At 37.0% G+C, this 17,235-nt stretch overlaps 1 protein-coding gene across 1 annotated transcript in view; it reads right to left on the reverse strand.

The window, feature by feature from the left end:
- Positions 1 to 17,235, reverse strand: part of LRRC7 (leucine rich repeat containing 7) — a 558,156-nt gene that overhangs the window by 123,144 nt on the left and 417,777 nt on the right. The window contains exons 10-11 of the mRNA XM_080802199.1: positions 13,670 to 13,814; positions 8,864 to 8,936 (exon numbers count right to left, since the gene is read on the reverse strand). Of these exons, the coding sequence (XP_080658325.1) occupies positions 8,864 to 8,936; positions 13,670 to 13,814 (218 nt within the window). The remainder of the gene's footprint in view (positions 1 to 8,863; positions 8,937 to 13,669; positions 13,815 to 17,235) is intronic.

Here is a 17,235-nt window from a genome sequence, read left to right on the forward strand (position 1 = left end):
AAGTCAGCCTGTCTTTTGAAACTTTGAAGCCACACATTAACTTCTCTCTAGCTGTGGAAGTCCTAGGTGACATCTTCATCCAATAGAAGGCTGTTTCATCATTTTCACTGAAAATATATTGTTTAGTGTAGCTGCCTTTATTAATTGTTATAGTTAGATCTTCTGGATAACTTATTGTAGCTTCTAGATCAGCATTGCTGCTTTACTTTGCATGTTTATGCCATGGAAACAGCTTCTTTCCTTAAACCTCATGTAACGACCCTGCTAGCTTCCAAGTCTTCTTCTGCACCTTCCTCACCTCTCTCAGTCTTCAAAGAATTGAAGAGATTCTTGTTCTGGATTAGGCATTGTTGGGGCAGGGAATGTTGGGGCTGGTTTGATCTTCTAACGACACCATGAAAACTTTCTTCATATCAGCTATAAGACCATTTTGTCTTCTTATCATTCATGTGTTCGCTGGAGTAGCAGTTATAATTCCCTTGAAGAACTTTTCTTTTGCATTCACAACTTGACTGGTCAGCACAAGAGCCCTAGCTTTTGGCCTCTCTTGGATTTTGACTTGCCTTCCTTGCTAAGCTAAATCGTTTCTAGCTTTTGATTTAAAGTGTGAAATGTGCAACATTTTCTTTCACTCAAATACTTAGAAACTGATGAAGGGTTAGTATTTGGCCTAACTTCAATATTGTTGTGTCTCAGCAAATAGAGAAAGCCGAGGAAAGGGAGGAATATGGGCAAACAACTGATTGGTAGATGAGTGGGAACAAATGACATTTACAGATAAATTTGCTGTCTTGCATAGAGGCAATTCATGGTGTTCCTAAGTAGTTACAGTCATAACATCAAAAATTGCTGATCACGGGGTGCCTGGGTGGCTCAGTGGGTTAAAGCCTCTGCCTTCAGCTCAGGTCATGATCCCAGAGTCCTGGGATTGAGCCCCATATCGGGCTCTCTGCTCAGCAGGGAGCCTGCTTCCTCCTCTCTCTCTCTTTCTCTCTCTCTGCTTGCCTCTCTGCCTAATTGTGATCTCTGTCAAATAAATAAATAAAATCTTTTAAAAAAAAAAGATCACTGATCACAGATTACCATAACAAATATACTAATGATGAAGAAATTTGAATTATTGTGAGAATTACCAAAATGAGACATAGAGCCGCAGAGTGAGCAAATGTTGGAAAAATGGCACTGATAATGCTGCTCAGTACAAGGTTACCACAAACCTTCAATTTGTAGAAAAACTCAGTATCTGTGAAGTACAATAAAATGAGGTATGTCTATAATAACCAAAGAAAGAGATATAAAATTTGTTTGGAAAAGTCAAGTTGCTCAAATAGCTATTGCCTGAAAGCATCAGGATACCGCAGGAGTTAAGAGACCAAACTGCAGCCAGTCAGCTGGGATTAGAGTCTGGACTCGAACAATTACTAGTGGCAATATCCTTGTCAAGTTACTTAATTACTCTGTACCTTATTTTCATCACTAGGCACAAGAGGGTGATAACGGTAGTTAACCATGTGTTACGAGGACTAAATACAGGTAAAACACTTAGAATGGGCCCATAATGAATGCTAAGTAACTTTGCAATTATCCTTATTTTCAGAGATTGTAAAATCAATTTCATTTAATGTAAGCCAAGAATCAAGTTTTAGACTCTACCCTTAATTTTGTCATTAATATTAGGTAAGTTGCTTGTGCTGCTTCTAAACAATGCAAGAAATTAACAAAATTGAAACAAATTCTTTTCTGTAATGTTTACTCAATGAAACCACCCAGTTTTTGTTCTAAATCCTACAGTCTAAGATGAATTCAGTCAAATCATGGTGGAAATAGCATTTGTTGGGAATAGTCAGTCATTTAGAGGTCTTACACATGAAACATCCATGTAGACTGATTTTGAACAGAGTTACCATCATTGCCAAGACAATATACTTTTCCTTTGACCCATTTTCCCATTCTTCCAAAGTAATTACTGATCTTTCCCTTCCTTTGGATTCTTTAGGAAGTTAATTAGGTTGATTGAAAAGAATATCTGCATTTTTTTTTATCATATGTGAAAAATACTACCCAAATGTAAAATTCTATTCAGTATTTTTTTAAAGTGAACATTTCTAAAATCTATGAGTAGAAAAAGCTTTGTTCATTGCAAAAGACCACTAAAAAAGATTCTATATGCCTCAAGATAGGATACTGATTTTTTTAACCAACCAAAATATAGAGACATTTATGTTGCATTTATAATTTGGCCACAACGCATAAATGGTCACAGTCCTAAAATACCGAGGCAGGGAGTGCAGGAGAAAATAGGCAATAAAAGACAATGGCTTTTAAATGGAAATCATTGCTGGTTTTTTTTTTTTTTTAATTTTTTTATTTTAATAAACATATAATGTATTTTTATCCCCAGGGGTACAGGTCTGTGAATCGTCTGGTTTACACATTTCACAGCACTCATCATAGCACATACCCTCCCCAATGTCCATTTCCCCACCACCCTCTCCCATCCCCCTTCCCCCCCGCAACCCTCAGTCTGTTTCTTGAGATTGAGTCTTTTATGGTTTGTCTCCCTCCCAATCCCATCTTTTCATTTTTTCTTTTCCTACCTCCCCCCAAACCCCCCCACCTTGCATCTCCACTTCCTCATATCAAAGAGATCATATGATAGTTATATTTCTCCGATTGACTTATTTCGCTAAGCATGATACCCTCTAGTTCCATCCACGTCGTCGCAAATGGCAAGATTTCATGTCTTTTGATGGCTGCATAGTATTCTATTGTGTATATATACCACATCTTCTTTATCCATTCATCTGTTGATGGACATCTAGGCGCTTTCCACAGTTTGGCTATTGTGGACATTGCTGCTATAAACATTCGGGTGCACGTGCCCCTTCGGAGCACCACGTTTGTATCTTTAGGATATATACCCAGGAGTGCAATTGCTGGGTCGTAGGGTAGCTCTATTTTCAGTTTTTTGAGGAACCTCCACACTGTTTTCCAGAGTGGTTGCACCTCATTGCTGGTTTTGTACCTTAACTGAAATCTTACACAATCTGCGAAGTTCCATTTGATCATTTCTTTGTACCTTTCTCAATAACTTTACTTTTTCTATAAGGATAATTCTGTCACTTTGGGAAATACATGACAATCTTTTTCTTTTGTGTTTTAAATTCCTCTCTCTAGATCCTTAGACTTTACAACCAAATACTATGATTCTAAAGGCTTATTCTTGAGGACTCTGCCAAAAAGCTCAGAAATAGTTTCAAACAGTGCTTTTCTTGAGAGTATAATTTTATAAGTTTAAATTGTGTATATCATGGACTAAATCTTTGTGTCCTACCTCCCAATTCATATGTTAAAGCCTTAACCTCCAGCGTGATAGTATTTGGATAGGGGCTTTTGGGAGGTAATTAGGATTAGATGAAGTCATTGGGGATAAGGCCTTTGTAATGGGATCAGTCCCTTATAAGAAGAGACACTAGAGAACTAGTCTCTCACTCCCTCTTTCTCTGTCTCTCTCTTTATACGTAAAGAAAAGGTTGAGTGAGCACACTGAAAGATGGTAACTGTTTGTAAGCCAAAAGCAGAGTCCTCAGAATGAAATCTGCTTTGCCACCATCTTGATCTTGGACTTCCTAGCCCCCGGAACTGTGATACATAAATTTGTGCTGTTTAAGTCACCTAGTCTGTGATATTTAATTATGGCAACCCGAGAAGACTAAGATAGTATATTATTACATTTGAAAATCCATATAAAACATTTTTCTTTTTAAACACTAGATGTTTATTCATATTATATTACTAATCCTCACTCAAATGAACATAAACAATAATAAATAAATGTCTTTTTAATTGTTCCTATTAATGACTATTATAAGTCTCACAACAACATCTGAGGTGAATTATTATTTCCATTTTTCAGATGAGAAGTTAAATGATGATACAAAAGATAAATAAGAACCTGATATAAGGAATGGAAAAATATCACAAGTTAGAATGTTCTCTAACTTATATACAGAGTTCCCAAGACTTATTTGTCCATAAAACTTATCTTTGTGTCACACCTATTAAAATCCCAAGTAATAAATGTTTTGAGAAATATAATTCAGAAAATGCTGATCTAGCTTGTAGGTATACTACAACTTTTCAGTTTAGGGGAGGAAACTGCAGTGGTCTGGGTGGGCAGAAGAAAGAAGAGAGAAGAATTAAGTTGTAAAAACAGTAAACATATTTCTTGAATCCAAATCCCAGAAATATCAATAACTTTTTACTTTATCAAACTATTTTTTGAAGACATTTAGTGACTATGTAGCACTTTGTATTTATTAATACATTTAATCCTCACAACATTCTTATGAGGTCAGTATTAGTATTATTACCTCCATTTTATAAGGAGGGAGCTAAGGCTCTGTTACCCAATAGTAAATCAAAGAGCCAGATTTTGGGGACGCCTGGGTGGCTCAGTTGTTAAGTGTCTGCCTTCAGCTCAGGTCATGATCCCAGAGTCCAGGGATTGAGGCCCTCATCAGGATCCCTGCACAGCGGGAAGCCTGCTTCTCCCTCTCCTGCTTCCCCTGCTTGTGTTCCCTCTCTTGCTGTGTCTCTGTGTCAAAAAAAAAAAAAAAAAAAAAGAGCCAGACTTTGAACCCAGAAGGGCTGGCTCCAGAGCCAAAGCAACCATCCACTATGGTAGACTTCCTCTCTACGGCAGCTTCATTTTGTTTTGTATTTTTGTATTATTTTATTTTATTTTATTTTAGATCTTTTAAAAATTTATTTGACAGGGAAAGGGAAAGCACAAGCAAAGGGAGCAGTGGGCAGAGGGAGAAGCAGGCCCCTCGCCAAGCAGGGAGCCCAATGCAGGGCTCGATCCCAGGACCGCAGGACCCCAGGATCATGACCAGAGCTGAAGGCAGTTGCTTAACTGATGGAGTCACCCAGGGGTCCCTAAAGCAACTTCATTTTAAACTAGCATTTCAGGTAATTCTGACACAGGCACAACAGGTTTAGGTTTGAGAAGATAGCTAATAACTGAAAGCTGAATCTAGAGAGTTCTCAGTCTTTAGCATACATCAAAACCCCCTGACGGGCTTGTTTACACAGAGCCTGCTGGCCCAATGTCCAAAGTGTCTCGTTCAGTAGATCTGGCATTGTCTCAGAACGTGCACTGCTAACTAGTTCCCTGCTGAAGCTGATCGGCTGATCAGACAACCACATGCTGAGAACCACTGGTTTAAATGAGACTATGGAAAAACTTGAATATTGTGTAAAGGAATTTGAGTTTTACCCAGTGAAGGGTGTGTGTGTGTGTGTGTGTGTGTGCGTGTGTGTGTGTGTGTGTGTCTGTGTTTTGTCTTTAATTTCTTAACTAGTATAACATTTTATAATAAAAAATTCAAAAACTACAGAGAGTATATAAGATAAGCAAGTCTCTCTGTTTGTTCTGTTCACCAGCCCCCACATTTTCTTCCTTAAAGCCATGTACATTTCTAGTTTCATATGTATCCTTCCATGTTTAGGAAACAGAGGGAAAAATGTTTTTTAGCATTCGGGTATCTAGAATAAAGTTCATTTATTTTCTTGTTATAACAGTCTAGTACCTAGACTACTGGAATTTACTATCTAGGGTATTAACATCATACAGTCTAAAGATCTGGATCAAAGAACTAGAAAATTATAGATGTAAGTAGATATTATAAATTAGGAAACTAAGCCAACAGAGAGGTTAAATAACTTGTCCAAGTTCACTCACTGAGTGGCATAGCCACAGTTCACACCTATGTTGTTTGGCTCCAAAGCCAGTGCTCCTTGCATTATCCCTCAGGAATTTGAGGCCCAAGAAGAAAAGGCTTACCCAGCTTTGCTTAGTTACTTAGATTTTCTGATTCCCAGTCCAACAGTCATTCTGTTTGACTATACTCAATGAGGGAATGACTTTTTAAAATTTCCATGCAGATTTTTGAGTTTTTATTGCTTTGACCAAGGCTATGAAGCTAAGAAAGAGAAGGTTTAGTATGTATTTTCTCTTCCTGTGGAAAATCCTTTGCTTCTAGAGCAGTGGGATCCGTTAAATTACCAAGTATTACAAAATGTAATGTATTAAATTACCAAGTATTACAAAATGTAAAGTATTACAAAATGTAATGTAACTCAACTATCATGTATAGTAAGAGGCATCATAGGTGAACTAACAGCTTAGCTTTGAAATCTGTTAACTTTTCTCAGCCTCAGTCTCTAACAGTTGATAGAGGGAGATAATAATACACATAGAAGATGATTAATGGGGGCCTTAACTAAATAGGAATGTGTGTAAAGCACCAAACATGGTATTTGGCACAATGCGAAAAAAGGTTATTAATTATTATTTTTCATTATACATTCAATTCGTAGAGTGGCTACGAATTCAATTCATTTAATATTGGACTACTAAAAATGACATAAGATAATTCTAACATTAAAATGTTCTAAGTGCAGAATGAGAATATCACTACAGCAGGTCTTAACATATCTAGGATTTTGGTGTCCAGAGTTCTAGGTAGAATGTTTCTATCTAGACTATTCTACTCGTTATGAGTCGAATAAATGCAGACTATTCTACTCTTTATGAGACACTTTTTGCATGTAACTTGGGGTGCCATTAAGTAAGATCATAATCAAATTTTACCTTTAGGTCTTGTACTAAACCTCTGATCTATCAATTTCGAATTCTCTAAGAAAAACAAAGCTATCATTGCTATTGTTGTTATTTTTACTTCATACAAATTGCATATTAAGGTATACTATAAAATTTTAGATATTTAGTTTATCTTATGCCATATATGCAAATACAAAACATTTGTATTCAGGTGTTACCTTGAAGTAAGACTGTAAGTTAGACAATGGCTCTCATAATTTTACTATATAAAACATGATGTGATATAGAACAGATATCTTCAAAGTTGGTTGGTCTTAGGACCCATTTGCACTCTTAAAAATCATTGGTAACTCAAAGAACATGTATTTGTATTTTTTATATCTATTGGTATCACTATATTATAGATTAAAACAGGAGTTTTTTTTTTTAAGATTTTATTTATTTATTTGACAGACAGATCACAAGTAGGCAGAGAGGCAGGCAGAGAGAGAAGGGAGGAAGCAGGCTCCCTGCTGAGCAGAGAGCCCCATGCAGGGCTCGATCCCAGGTCACTGGGATCATGACCTGAGCCGAAGGCAGTGCCTTTAACCCACTGAACCACCCAAGTGCCCCAAAACAGGAGTTTTGAAAAATAATTAGTATCTATTAAATAATAATAGTAAACCTATACCATGTTAATTAACGTATCTTTATTCCAAGTAACTATATTTTTTCTAAAAAACATTTAGTGAAAAAGGTGACATGTTTTTATTTTTGTAAATCTCTTGAATATTTGGCTTAATGGATGGTACTGGATCTCTTCTCTGCTTATGTATTCGATCTGTTGTGACATATTGTTCTGACTGAATTATATATAACAAAATCCAGCCTCACACAGATATGTAGTTGAAAAAAGAAGGAATTTTTCATAGTCTTTTTGGATAATTGTGATTTTTTTTCTTTGATACTACACCAAAAATCAACAACCACCAGTTTTTTAGGAGATAACTGCAATGTGGAATCTGAAATTATATCAATGAGTTTTCTTATTCTTCATACCAACACATTAAAATCAACTAGTCTATTTTGCATTTTGAATGGGTCTTTTACTCATGTCTGATTTTGTAATTCATACATTGGTCCTTTGGAAATACTGCTTCACTGAGTTATACAGATTTTCAAGATGTTCACACATTTCATAGCACAATATCAACAAATTACATTGATTTATATCACACTAGTCTTATCAGAAAAGCTTGTAAGTATTGGGAAGCTGTCAGGCTCATAGTGGCAGATAGGAATTTTCCAAAATTCCAATTTTTGCTTGATAGCTCAAATTTTACTGTGAGTGACAAATACTGTCAGTTGTTCTCCTTGAAGAGACAAGCTCACTTAGTTCATTTTCGACAAAATGTCTGCCCAAAATCCAAGTTTAAATAACCAGTTTGTCAGTCATTCTTCTTTTTCTTAAAGACTATTTCTTTTTTTTTTTTAGAGCTGTCTTAGGAGCACAGTAAAATTGAGAAGAAGGTACAGAGATTTCCCATACAATTCCCACTGGCTTCTTTCTTTCTGTTTGTTTATTTTTTTTTTCACCAGTTTTTGTTTTGTTTTGTTTTAGTTCATTCCTCTAACACTTCTCTTTTATTTTCCCTGAAACAATAATCAAAGGAAGGCAAAGAAATCTAAAAAAAAAAACTTAAAGAAATCTAAAAACATGAGCTTTATAATAAGATTCTTAACCTTTATCCCTGCAAACCAGTAATCAACCTTGAATTGAATAGGCCCATTTATCTTTGATTAATCATTTTCATACTTTTAAAGGCAAATAACTTTATTTTTTAGAAATAACATTTACAGTACTATTGTATAGTACTACTACTATAAATAACAATTACTAAATATAATATATAAATCGCTTATGGTGTAATGATAACATACTATAAACTATAGAGCTTTGTACAAACTGATTTGATTTCACAAGACATGTTCAAGTGAATTTTGAGCTGCTACTCAGTCAAAAACATCAAATTAATAGTATCTGGAAAATTACAGGCAATAACACTATTAATGATCTGGGTAATCTCTTTGCTTATGAAAGAGTCATAGCTATTTCTCATGGTATTGTATAGTGTCAATGCAATGTTCAGATGTAAAACTAAATTAAAACAGGAAATGTATTGTAGTAAAAAGATTCAGCATATCCTTTTGTTTCTGGCTAAGAGGGGCTGATTGGTATGAAACTTTGGCACTTACTTTCCGATTGTGTTGGGTAGTATCGTAAGTTGATTGTCATCTACTTTTAGAGTTGTTAATTTTTTCAACAGTCCTAAAACAGAGAAGAAGCTTTATTAATACACAAGAACAGATCTCTGACAGGAAATACAATAAGAAAGAAAAGAATCACTTGTGATGACTATCATGCCAACTGGCTACACTCTGCTTATATAAACTTACAGCTATATTTGTGTGTAGTCTAATCTTGACTTTCCAGTTTTAAAAACTTTGCTCGCATCAGTGGGAGTTCAAGTTCATCAATGCAGACAAATAAACACAACATAGGGCTCCACAGAAACTGAAGACAGCAACACTACCACATTTCCCTTATCTAGTATACCACAAATGGACCAGATGAAAATTTTTGAGCCAGCTGTGATTTAATATTTAATTAACTCCTAAGATAATAACTAACATCCCTGTTGTGATACAAATTAAAAACAAATCTGAAGTAAGCCTAATAATCAACGAATGGGTACTGAAATATTGCGATGCAGTGGTTCTAATTATGGACTTGGAAAATTACAACATATGACCTCATACTCTTTGCTACCATAAATCCTCGAGTTGGATCCACAGAAATCACAAAAACTTGCAATTTTAATATACAGAACAGAACTGGCCAAGAATCGAAGTTTCAACTATTTATATTTCACTGTCAGATTTACGCCTCCCATACCCTTACTGACTGCTCTATTCCCAGGGTTTTAATGAGTAATAGCCACAGAGTAATTGAAGAACAGCTTCTTTTACCCAGCTACGATGTAGTATCAGTCTGGCTTAAATAACCAAGGCCCAAGGGCAAAGCGTGGTTAATTTTTGTTTTGCATTGGAAATATGCATATATACTGCAGGTTAACTTTTTTGCAGAAAACTTGTGTTCATGGATAGAGTGGGTTCCATGGTCAAATGTGTTTGGGAAAAGCTAAATTAAACATTAAACATATTTCTTTAATGAAGTTTTTCTAGGACATTTTAATATATTAATGTAGCAACGTGACTTTCCAAAGTTATTGCGGAATGCCTGTGAGTGTGCGGCGTACCTTGTACAGCTAGTGTTTTGTGAATACGCTTTGAGAAGCACTGCCATGGGCCACGCCCACCCACCTCAAGTATTCTGAAGATTCCTTAAAGTCATAGAGTAAGTCAGAATAGATCTGAAATACAAAGCGGTTATTGCACTTTAAATTTCAGTATGCTCAGTTACATATTCTGTAGAAGCACTCAGAATCTCTACTCTAGTGGGGAGAAAGGTTCTCACTGTCAGACTGCTGTGAGAGAATATCTACAAAATATTGGAGCTTAATACATCAGCTTGTGCCCTCAGGATACACTGCTGAAAACAGCAGCACCTGGGAAACAGGACAATTCTCACCGGGGTCATTTATCTCTGAAGTTTGCTCCCCCACTGCCATATTCATCTATGTTTCAAGGGTGACTGAATCACTTCAGCTTCGCTGGTATGCATGTAAGAAATATCAACCTTGGAAATAGAAAAGAGCTTGTTCATCAATTGTGGCAAGAAAACAGGGGGTGATGGATTAGAGCTAAATTTTTTATGACTTGGTAGCCCTTATCAAGCTACTGCACCTGCCCACCAGTGAAGCTAGAGGAGGGTTGGCAGTCTCAATGTCATCTGACTGGGGCATAGGAGGTTTCAGGCGGGGTCACAGATCGCTGTGCAAATACCATGAAACCGAGTTGCTAGGTAGCCTTTAAGGGAATCACGGCACCAAAGTTTGAAAGTAGTGGTGAAAAATCTTGAGGCGCGTTAGGGACAAAAACCAAAAGGTTGATGCAACGGGACTTTTTGAAAAATGGAGTGGTGGCTCTGTCACCCGCTGGAAGCTTCTGCAGCTTTACAGGCGGAAGCAAGTTGGTTCTCTCTGCTTAGCTCCATATCTGTGGATTTAAAGGAAGCTTGCTCAGCTGTGATAGGACTACTTTGTTGCTCACATATTCCATCCAAGGGAGTGCTCTTTGGAGAGATTCTGCAGCTTCTATAGGAATATGGTTATATATATATATTTTATATATATATATATAAAAATATATATATATATTTTTTAACTTTCCAAAATAATTTAATCAATGAATTATTTTAGGGCCTTAGAACACAGCTCTCAGTCTCTTATCCCAGATCTTTCTCTTGACCAAGAGGGGAATTTTTGGAGTAAAGTCAACCATTCTACATGTATAATCAGGGATTCTGGAAGCTCTGCAGATGCATAAATGTAATTTTCAATGAAAGGTCAACAGGGCCCAAAGGTAGAGTTTGAGGCTGAATAAGTTGTTATAACAAAGTTACTTTCCTCATTTGAGAGCCATTCAGATTCTTAGTGAAAGTGTTAAATACATAGTACTGCCTATCTATCCTAGTCTGCTTTATGCCAGCCAAATACCTAATCTAATGTTTTCTATCACCCATCCACGCTGTCTTCCCCAGAGCAGAAGGCTAATTTCCTAGTCTGCTTCCTTAAAGGAAGATATTTTAAACAAATAATTATATCATCTTTTATTTTACTATGGGTCATTTTCATTTCCAAGATTTCTAATTGTTTTTTTTTTAATAACCACCTATTCTTAGTCATAGTTCTTGTTTTTTGTTTTTTGTTTCTTATTAACATATAATGTATTATTAGCCTCACGGGTACAGGTCTGTGAATCGCCAGGCTTACACACTTCACAGCACTCACCATAGCACATACCTTCCCCAAGTCCATAATCCATAGTTCTTGTTTCTGTTTTATATGTTATTATTTTTAGGACCGTTATTGTAACTTTTGTCTATTTGAGGATCTACATATACTTAAAAATCATTTTTTTATACTGCTTGATGACTTTGGTTTTTTTCCTGGGTAAATTTTCCTATTTGAGTTTTTTGTTGTTGTTGCAACATTAGTTTTCCTTTGAGATTTCTGTTTGCATGCTCATTTGTGACGGTGACTATTTTCTCCTTATCTGTGCTCACCCCTCCTTGTCTGGCAGTTGTGTGGTCATCTACCCCTGACACCAGGTTTCTGGAGTTCAGAACCAGGTCTCATATTAGCAACACGGCACTCTCATCCCATGTGGGTAGTGCAGATCCGGTCCAAACTAGCTGTGACTTGCGACAGTTTTCAGCAGTGAATCTGTATCTGTTCTCATCAGTGTCAGCTCCACATACTAATCGTAGATTGTTTCAGGCTCTCTTCACAGAAAAGGAGCTGCTGCCTCAGTTTCCTGTACATTTGGATTCTGCTGCTATGCTTAAGGTACTCCCCGCCCCCTGCATAAATGGAACTCACACCACCACTGCTGTTGTGGTCTGGAGCCCATCAGGTGTGGGGTCATGGCTCGATTTCCATTCTAGCTCAGGTTCGTGTAGATGTTTATTCTTCTTAAGCATGGCTAAATTATTTTATTTGCTGAATATTTAAGGAACCCTTATTATAAACTAGACACAGCTCTTGGTACTGAGGAGGCAGTAAGGAACAAAAATATGTTCTTCAAATATAAATCATTTTTCTCTTCTCATTATGTCTTTGAAGTGATGGGGAGTGGTGATTGAGTGGGAGTTCAAGGCCTGTAATTTGAGTGGTTATCTTGGCCGGAGAAGGTCATCTCTGTCTTCTTAATCCAAGGATGCACTTTTAACCATTATACTTCCTCACCTTCTGTGACATAAAAGAGTATTTTCTAAACTCATCTGATTATAAGTTTCATCAAAGATTTTAATAAAAACAAATCAGAGGACCTATCACAAATGTACTGAATCAGAATTTTCAGAGAAAGAAACTGGAAATGTGTAAGTGTTCAATAAAGCTCACAGGTAAGTGCTACAATGGAATGAGCTGGAAAAATACTGTTATAAACTATGTGGTTACATAAAAAAATTATCAATTAGAAAGAAAAAAAAACCTAGCCTGCTTTGTTAAAACTAGTATTTTCTATCAGCAATGAAAGAATGGTGAAAGCAGAGACAATAAGATATTGAAAAAAATTTGAAATACTGCCTTGTTTTCTTGCTCCCTTTCAATCAGAGTACCTAGGTAGTAACTTAATTTTCAGAGGCTTTAATAAGTTCCAGAATATATGACACATTGAATTCAAACTAATCTCTGAAGTTAAATAATTGGCTGATTACCCTCCTGAGTCCTCTCATAAATAATAGTAAGATGTCCATACAAAAAGATTTGCTCATTATTAAATTCGAAGGAGTCCTTAGTTATTTTACTCATGTAAAAATTTGTAACAAAAATGGATTGTGTGCTTGACATATATAACACACAAATTCTCTGCTGTCATGAATCTTAACAGCATATAAAAGACAACGTATCTGTTTTAATAATAGAATCACAAGAGATTTTATATTTATTATACATTTTTATGTTATTTCTAGGTTACAGCACTGTTATAATAGTATTGAAAATAGCGTATGGCAACACTAATTCTATGGTGATAAAAGGAGACATACATGGTTATCAAATTACTCTAAATCTGAGAAATACACTTTTTACAATAACATTTTGCAACTTAAAAGATCTGAATTTTAAAAATATGTTAATTTGGTAAGATCGTTTAAAGGAGAGACACTTCTTGAATTTGACAACTAGTGTTACCATTTCATTTCAAAATATTGGTAAAATACTATTACTACATCTTGAATAATGAACTTGATAATTTATCAATATCAGTCAGGCTAACAGTATATTCTCTATATCTGTTAATAAACTAGGACTATGACAAAAAAAAGCAAATGATATATTTTATATAAATATTCATCAGATAATAGAATATTCTCACCTATAGAGTCAGGCAACTGTTGCAACATGTTGGATGACAGTAAGAGGTCCTCAAGGGCTTCACATCCAGAAATGTCCATGTCAACCGTTTCTATTCTGTTTTTTGACATATCCAGGTATACCAACATCTTTAACTTCCCTATAGACTTGATAACATTGCATAAACTCAGGATTAGTTGAGAAACTTTCATAAGACATTTGAAAGTTATAAAAACCACAACACTGTAAAATTAATTTTAAAAGCAACTACAACAAGCATTGGCAAGAACATGGAGAAATTGCAATCCTCATACACTGCTAGCAGGAATTCAAATTGTACAGCCACTTTGAAAAACAGTTTGCTAGTACCTCTAAACTTTAAGCAGAGAGTTACCATATGACTAAGAAATCCCCCGGCATATCCTCAAGTACACATTATATGTTCACACAAAAATGTAAATGTTCGAAGCGGAATTATTCACAACAGCCAAAAAATGGAAACAACCAAAATGCCTATTGATTGGTGAATGGATAAACAGAATGTGGTAGATCTACATGTTGTAATATTATTTTGCAATAAATGCAAATATATGCTACAAAATGGATGAGCCTTGAAAACATAGTGGTGAAAGATGCCAATAGCAAAAATACCTGTTGTGTGATTCTATGTACATGAAATGTCCAGAATAGGCAAATTTATGGAGTAAGAAAGTAGATCAGGGTTGCTGGACGTTGTGGGGAAGGGGACATGGAAGTGATTGTCAGTGGCTTCAGGGTTTCTTCTGGAGATAATGGAAATGTTCTATAATAAGACTGTGGTGATGGCTAGACAACCATGTTAGTACACTAAAAGCCACTGAACTGTATATTTTAAATGGGTGAATTCTGTGGTATCTCAACACAACAATCTCAAAGCTGCAGAAGAATAAATAAATAAATAAAGATAGATTACCACCAAAACAACATATGTCGACGACATATGTTGTCAACAACATATGTTGATTCTTACAATTTCAAACGCATAAGAAAGGTTTAAATCATGATTTGGACTTTATCCTACTAAAGAGATTCAATATTTTGTTCATTCACCAGTTCTTTTTGAGGGTCTACTATGTGTCAGGGTTTGTGTTACACATGGGAGAACAATCATGAATAAGTCAACTAAGTATGAGAAGAGACTTGTTGTGATTCAGACAGAGTCTTTATCCTTACGGAGCTCATAGTGGTGAAGGAAACTGTCAAATAAACAAATAAGTATAATACCGTATAATATATAAAAGAAAACAAAGCATGTGGAGAATGCCATCGACACACAGGGCTGCAAAATGCCTGGAAGAAAAATCTTGTCGGGGGGGTGCCTGGGTGGCTCAGTGAGTTAAAGCCTCTGCCTTTGGCTCAGGTCATGATCCCAGGGTCCTGGAATCCAGCCCCGCATCGGCCTCTCTGCTCAGCGGGGAGCCTGCTTCCTCCTCTCTCTCTGCCTGCCTCTCTATTTGTGATCTCTCTGTCAAATAAATAAATAAAATCTTAAAAAAAAAAAAAAGAAAAAAGAAAAATCTTGTCAAGAAAAGGAGAACCTGGGGTGCCTGGGTGGCTCAGTCAGTTAAGCCGCTGTCTTTGGCTCAGGTCATGATCCCAGGGTTCTGGGATTCAGGCCCACATCGGGCTCCCTGCTCAGGGGAGAGCCTGCTTTTCCCTCTCCCTCTGCCTGCTGCTCTGTCTACTTGTGTGTGCTCTCTCTTTCTCTCTCTCTCTCTCTCTCTCCCTGCCCCCCTTCAAATTACTAACTAAATAAGTAATCTAAAAAAAAAAGAAAGAAAGAAAAAAAAAGGAGAACCTATACCTGGAAGAGAAAACAACATGTAAGTTCACAGCAAATGTGAAAAATCATGGCATGTGTGACGAAGAGTGGAAAATTCGATTTGTAGGACTATAGGAAGCCAGGCATTAAATGTCCTTACATGTTATGTAAGAAGATGTCAATGCTGCCGTACAGGCAAGGAAAGCTGTTCAAGGTTTTTAAGATGGGGAATGACACAATCAGATTTGTGCTCTAAAATATCAACATCAGGGAACTGTGGAAGAAAGATTCTTTTGGGGAGTGGCAGAGACCCATCACAAGGATCTGGAAACATGTAGCTGCGGAGATGAGAAGGACCTGAACTAAGGCAGCAGAAGTGAGAATGAAAAGGGGATGGGCTCGGGGCGCCTGGGTAGCTCAGTGTGTTAAAGCCTCTGCCTTCAGCCCAGGTCATGATCCCAGGGTCCTGGGATGGAGCCCTGCATCGGGCTCCCTGCTCAGAGGGGAGCCTGATTCCCCCTCTCTCTCTGCCTGCATCTCTGCCTACTTGTGATCTCTGTCTGTAAAATAAATAAATAAAATCTTAAAAAAGAAAAAAAAAGAAAAAAAGGAAAAGGGGATGGGCTCAAGAAAAATGTAGAAGTGGGGGAAATCGATGAGCAACCAATTACTGAGGACAGGGAGGAACAGAGTCATGTGGTACGATAACAGAAGTAACAGGGGCTGCTTAGCTGGGACAGGAGTCAGAACAAGATGAAAGTCCTCATTTTCATTTTCTTTCAGGGCATGTTTTCCAAACAAATGTCCTACACAAGTCCCTGTTCACTGGGTTATCTGTTCATCTAATCTACCTGTGTACACTTTAATATATTGTCTCTAATTATTTGACAATATAAATAAATAAATAAATAAACTTACTATGCACACAAGCACAACCTTTGCACTAAGCACTTTATATATATTATTTGATTTAAGACTTCATATCCTTGCTACTCAGAATGCGTTTTGCAGACCAGCAGCGTTGGCACCACCTACAAGCCTGTCAGGAATGTAGAATCTCAGACCTGTTCCAGACCTACTGAATCAGAGTCTGTACTTCAACACACATTATAGCTTAGTAATTCAGTAATGGCACACACTGGGTTCCCTGGGAAACAGAGACAAAGAGAAGCTTATGAGAGAGTGTTCTTAGGATCGATGCCAGTGAAAGACACAGGGGAGAAAGGAAGCACGGCTGGCCAGATGAAGAAACTGAGATGACGTCTTGAGAAGTCTGCAGCTGGCCCTTCAAGACTCATGAAATTGGGATTGCCTTGCAGTTGTCCTGAGGAAAAGGTGAGGAGCCAGACGTTTATCACTGGTCATTGGGTGGAAGTCTTATGGAATAGGAATGTGACCCTGGGTGGAGAAGTTCTCTTCAGTTGGAGGAACTCCTGAGGAGGCTGGAGACCTGCAAGTAGCACTCCCAGAAGCTTCAGAAATAGAGTCAGTTCTTCATTCCAGGAGGATGATGCATGCCAGCATCTATTACAAGTAACTTTCCAAGATTATCCCATCAATAAGGGGTGGAGCTAAAATTCAAACTCACTTTTCCCAGATTACATACTACAAAGTCTATTGATTATCTTGTCAGTTACTGAACTCTAACTCCCTAATAAACCCAGCACATATCTTTAGCTCTGCTCCCTCACTCCGGGTGGAGGCAGAGAATGTGAGCAGGGTCTCAGAGTAGATGAGGGGTTGCTAAGCTAGGAACCGAGTACTTTGGGTGACTAGGTCAGAGCTCT

Source organism: Martes martes (genome assembly GCF_963455335.1).
Source record: "Martes martes genome assembly, chromosome: 4".
Taxonomy (NCBI): Eukaryota; Metazoa; Chordata; class Mammalia; order Carnivora; family Mustelidae; genus Martes; species Martes martes.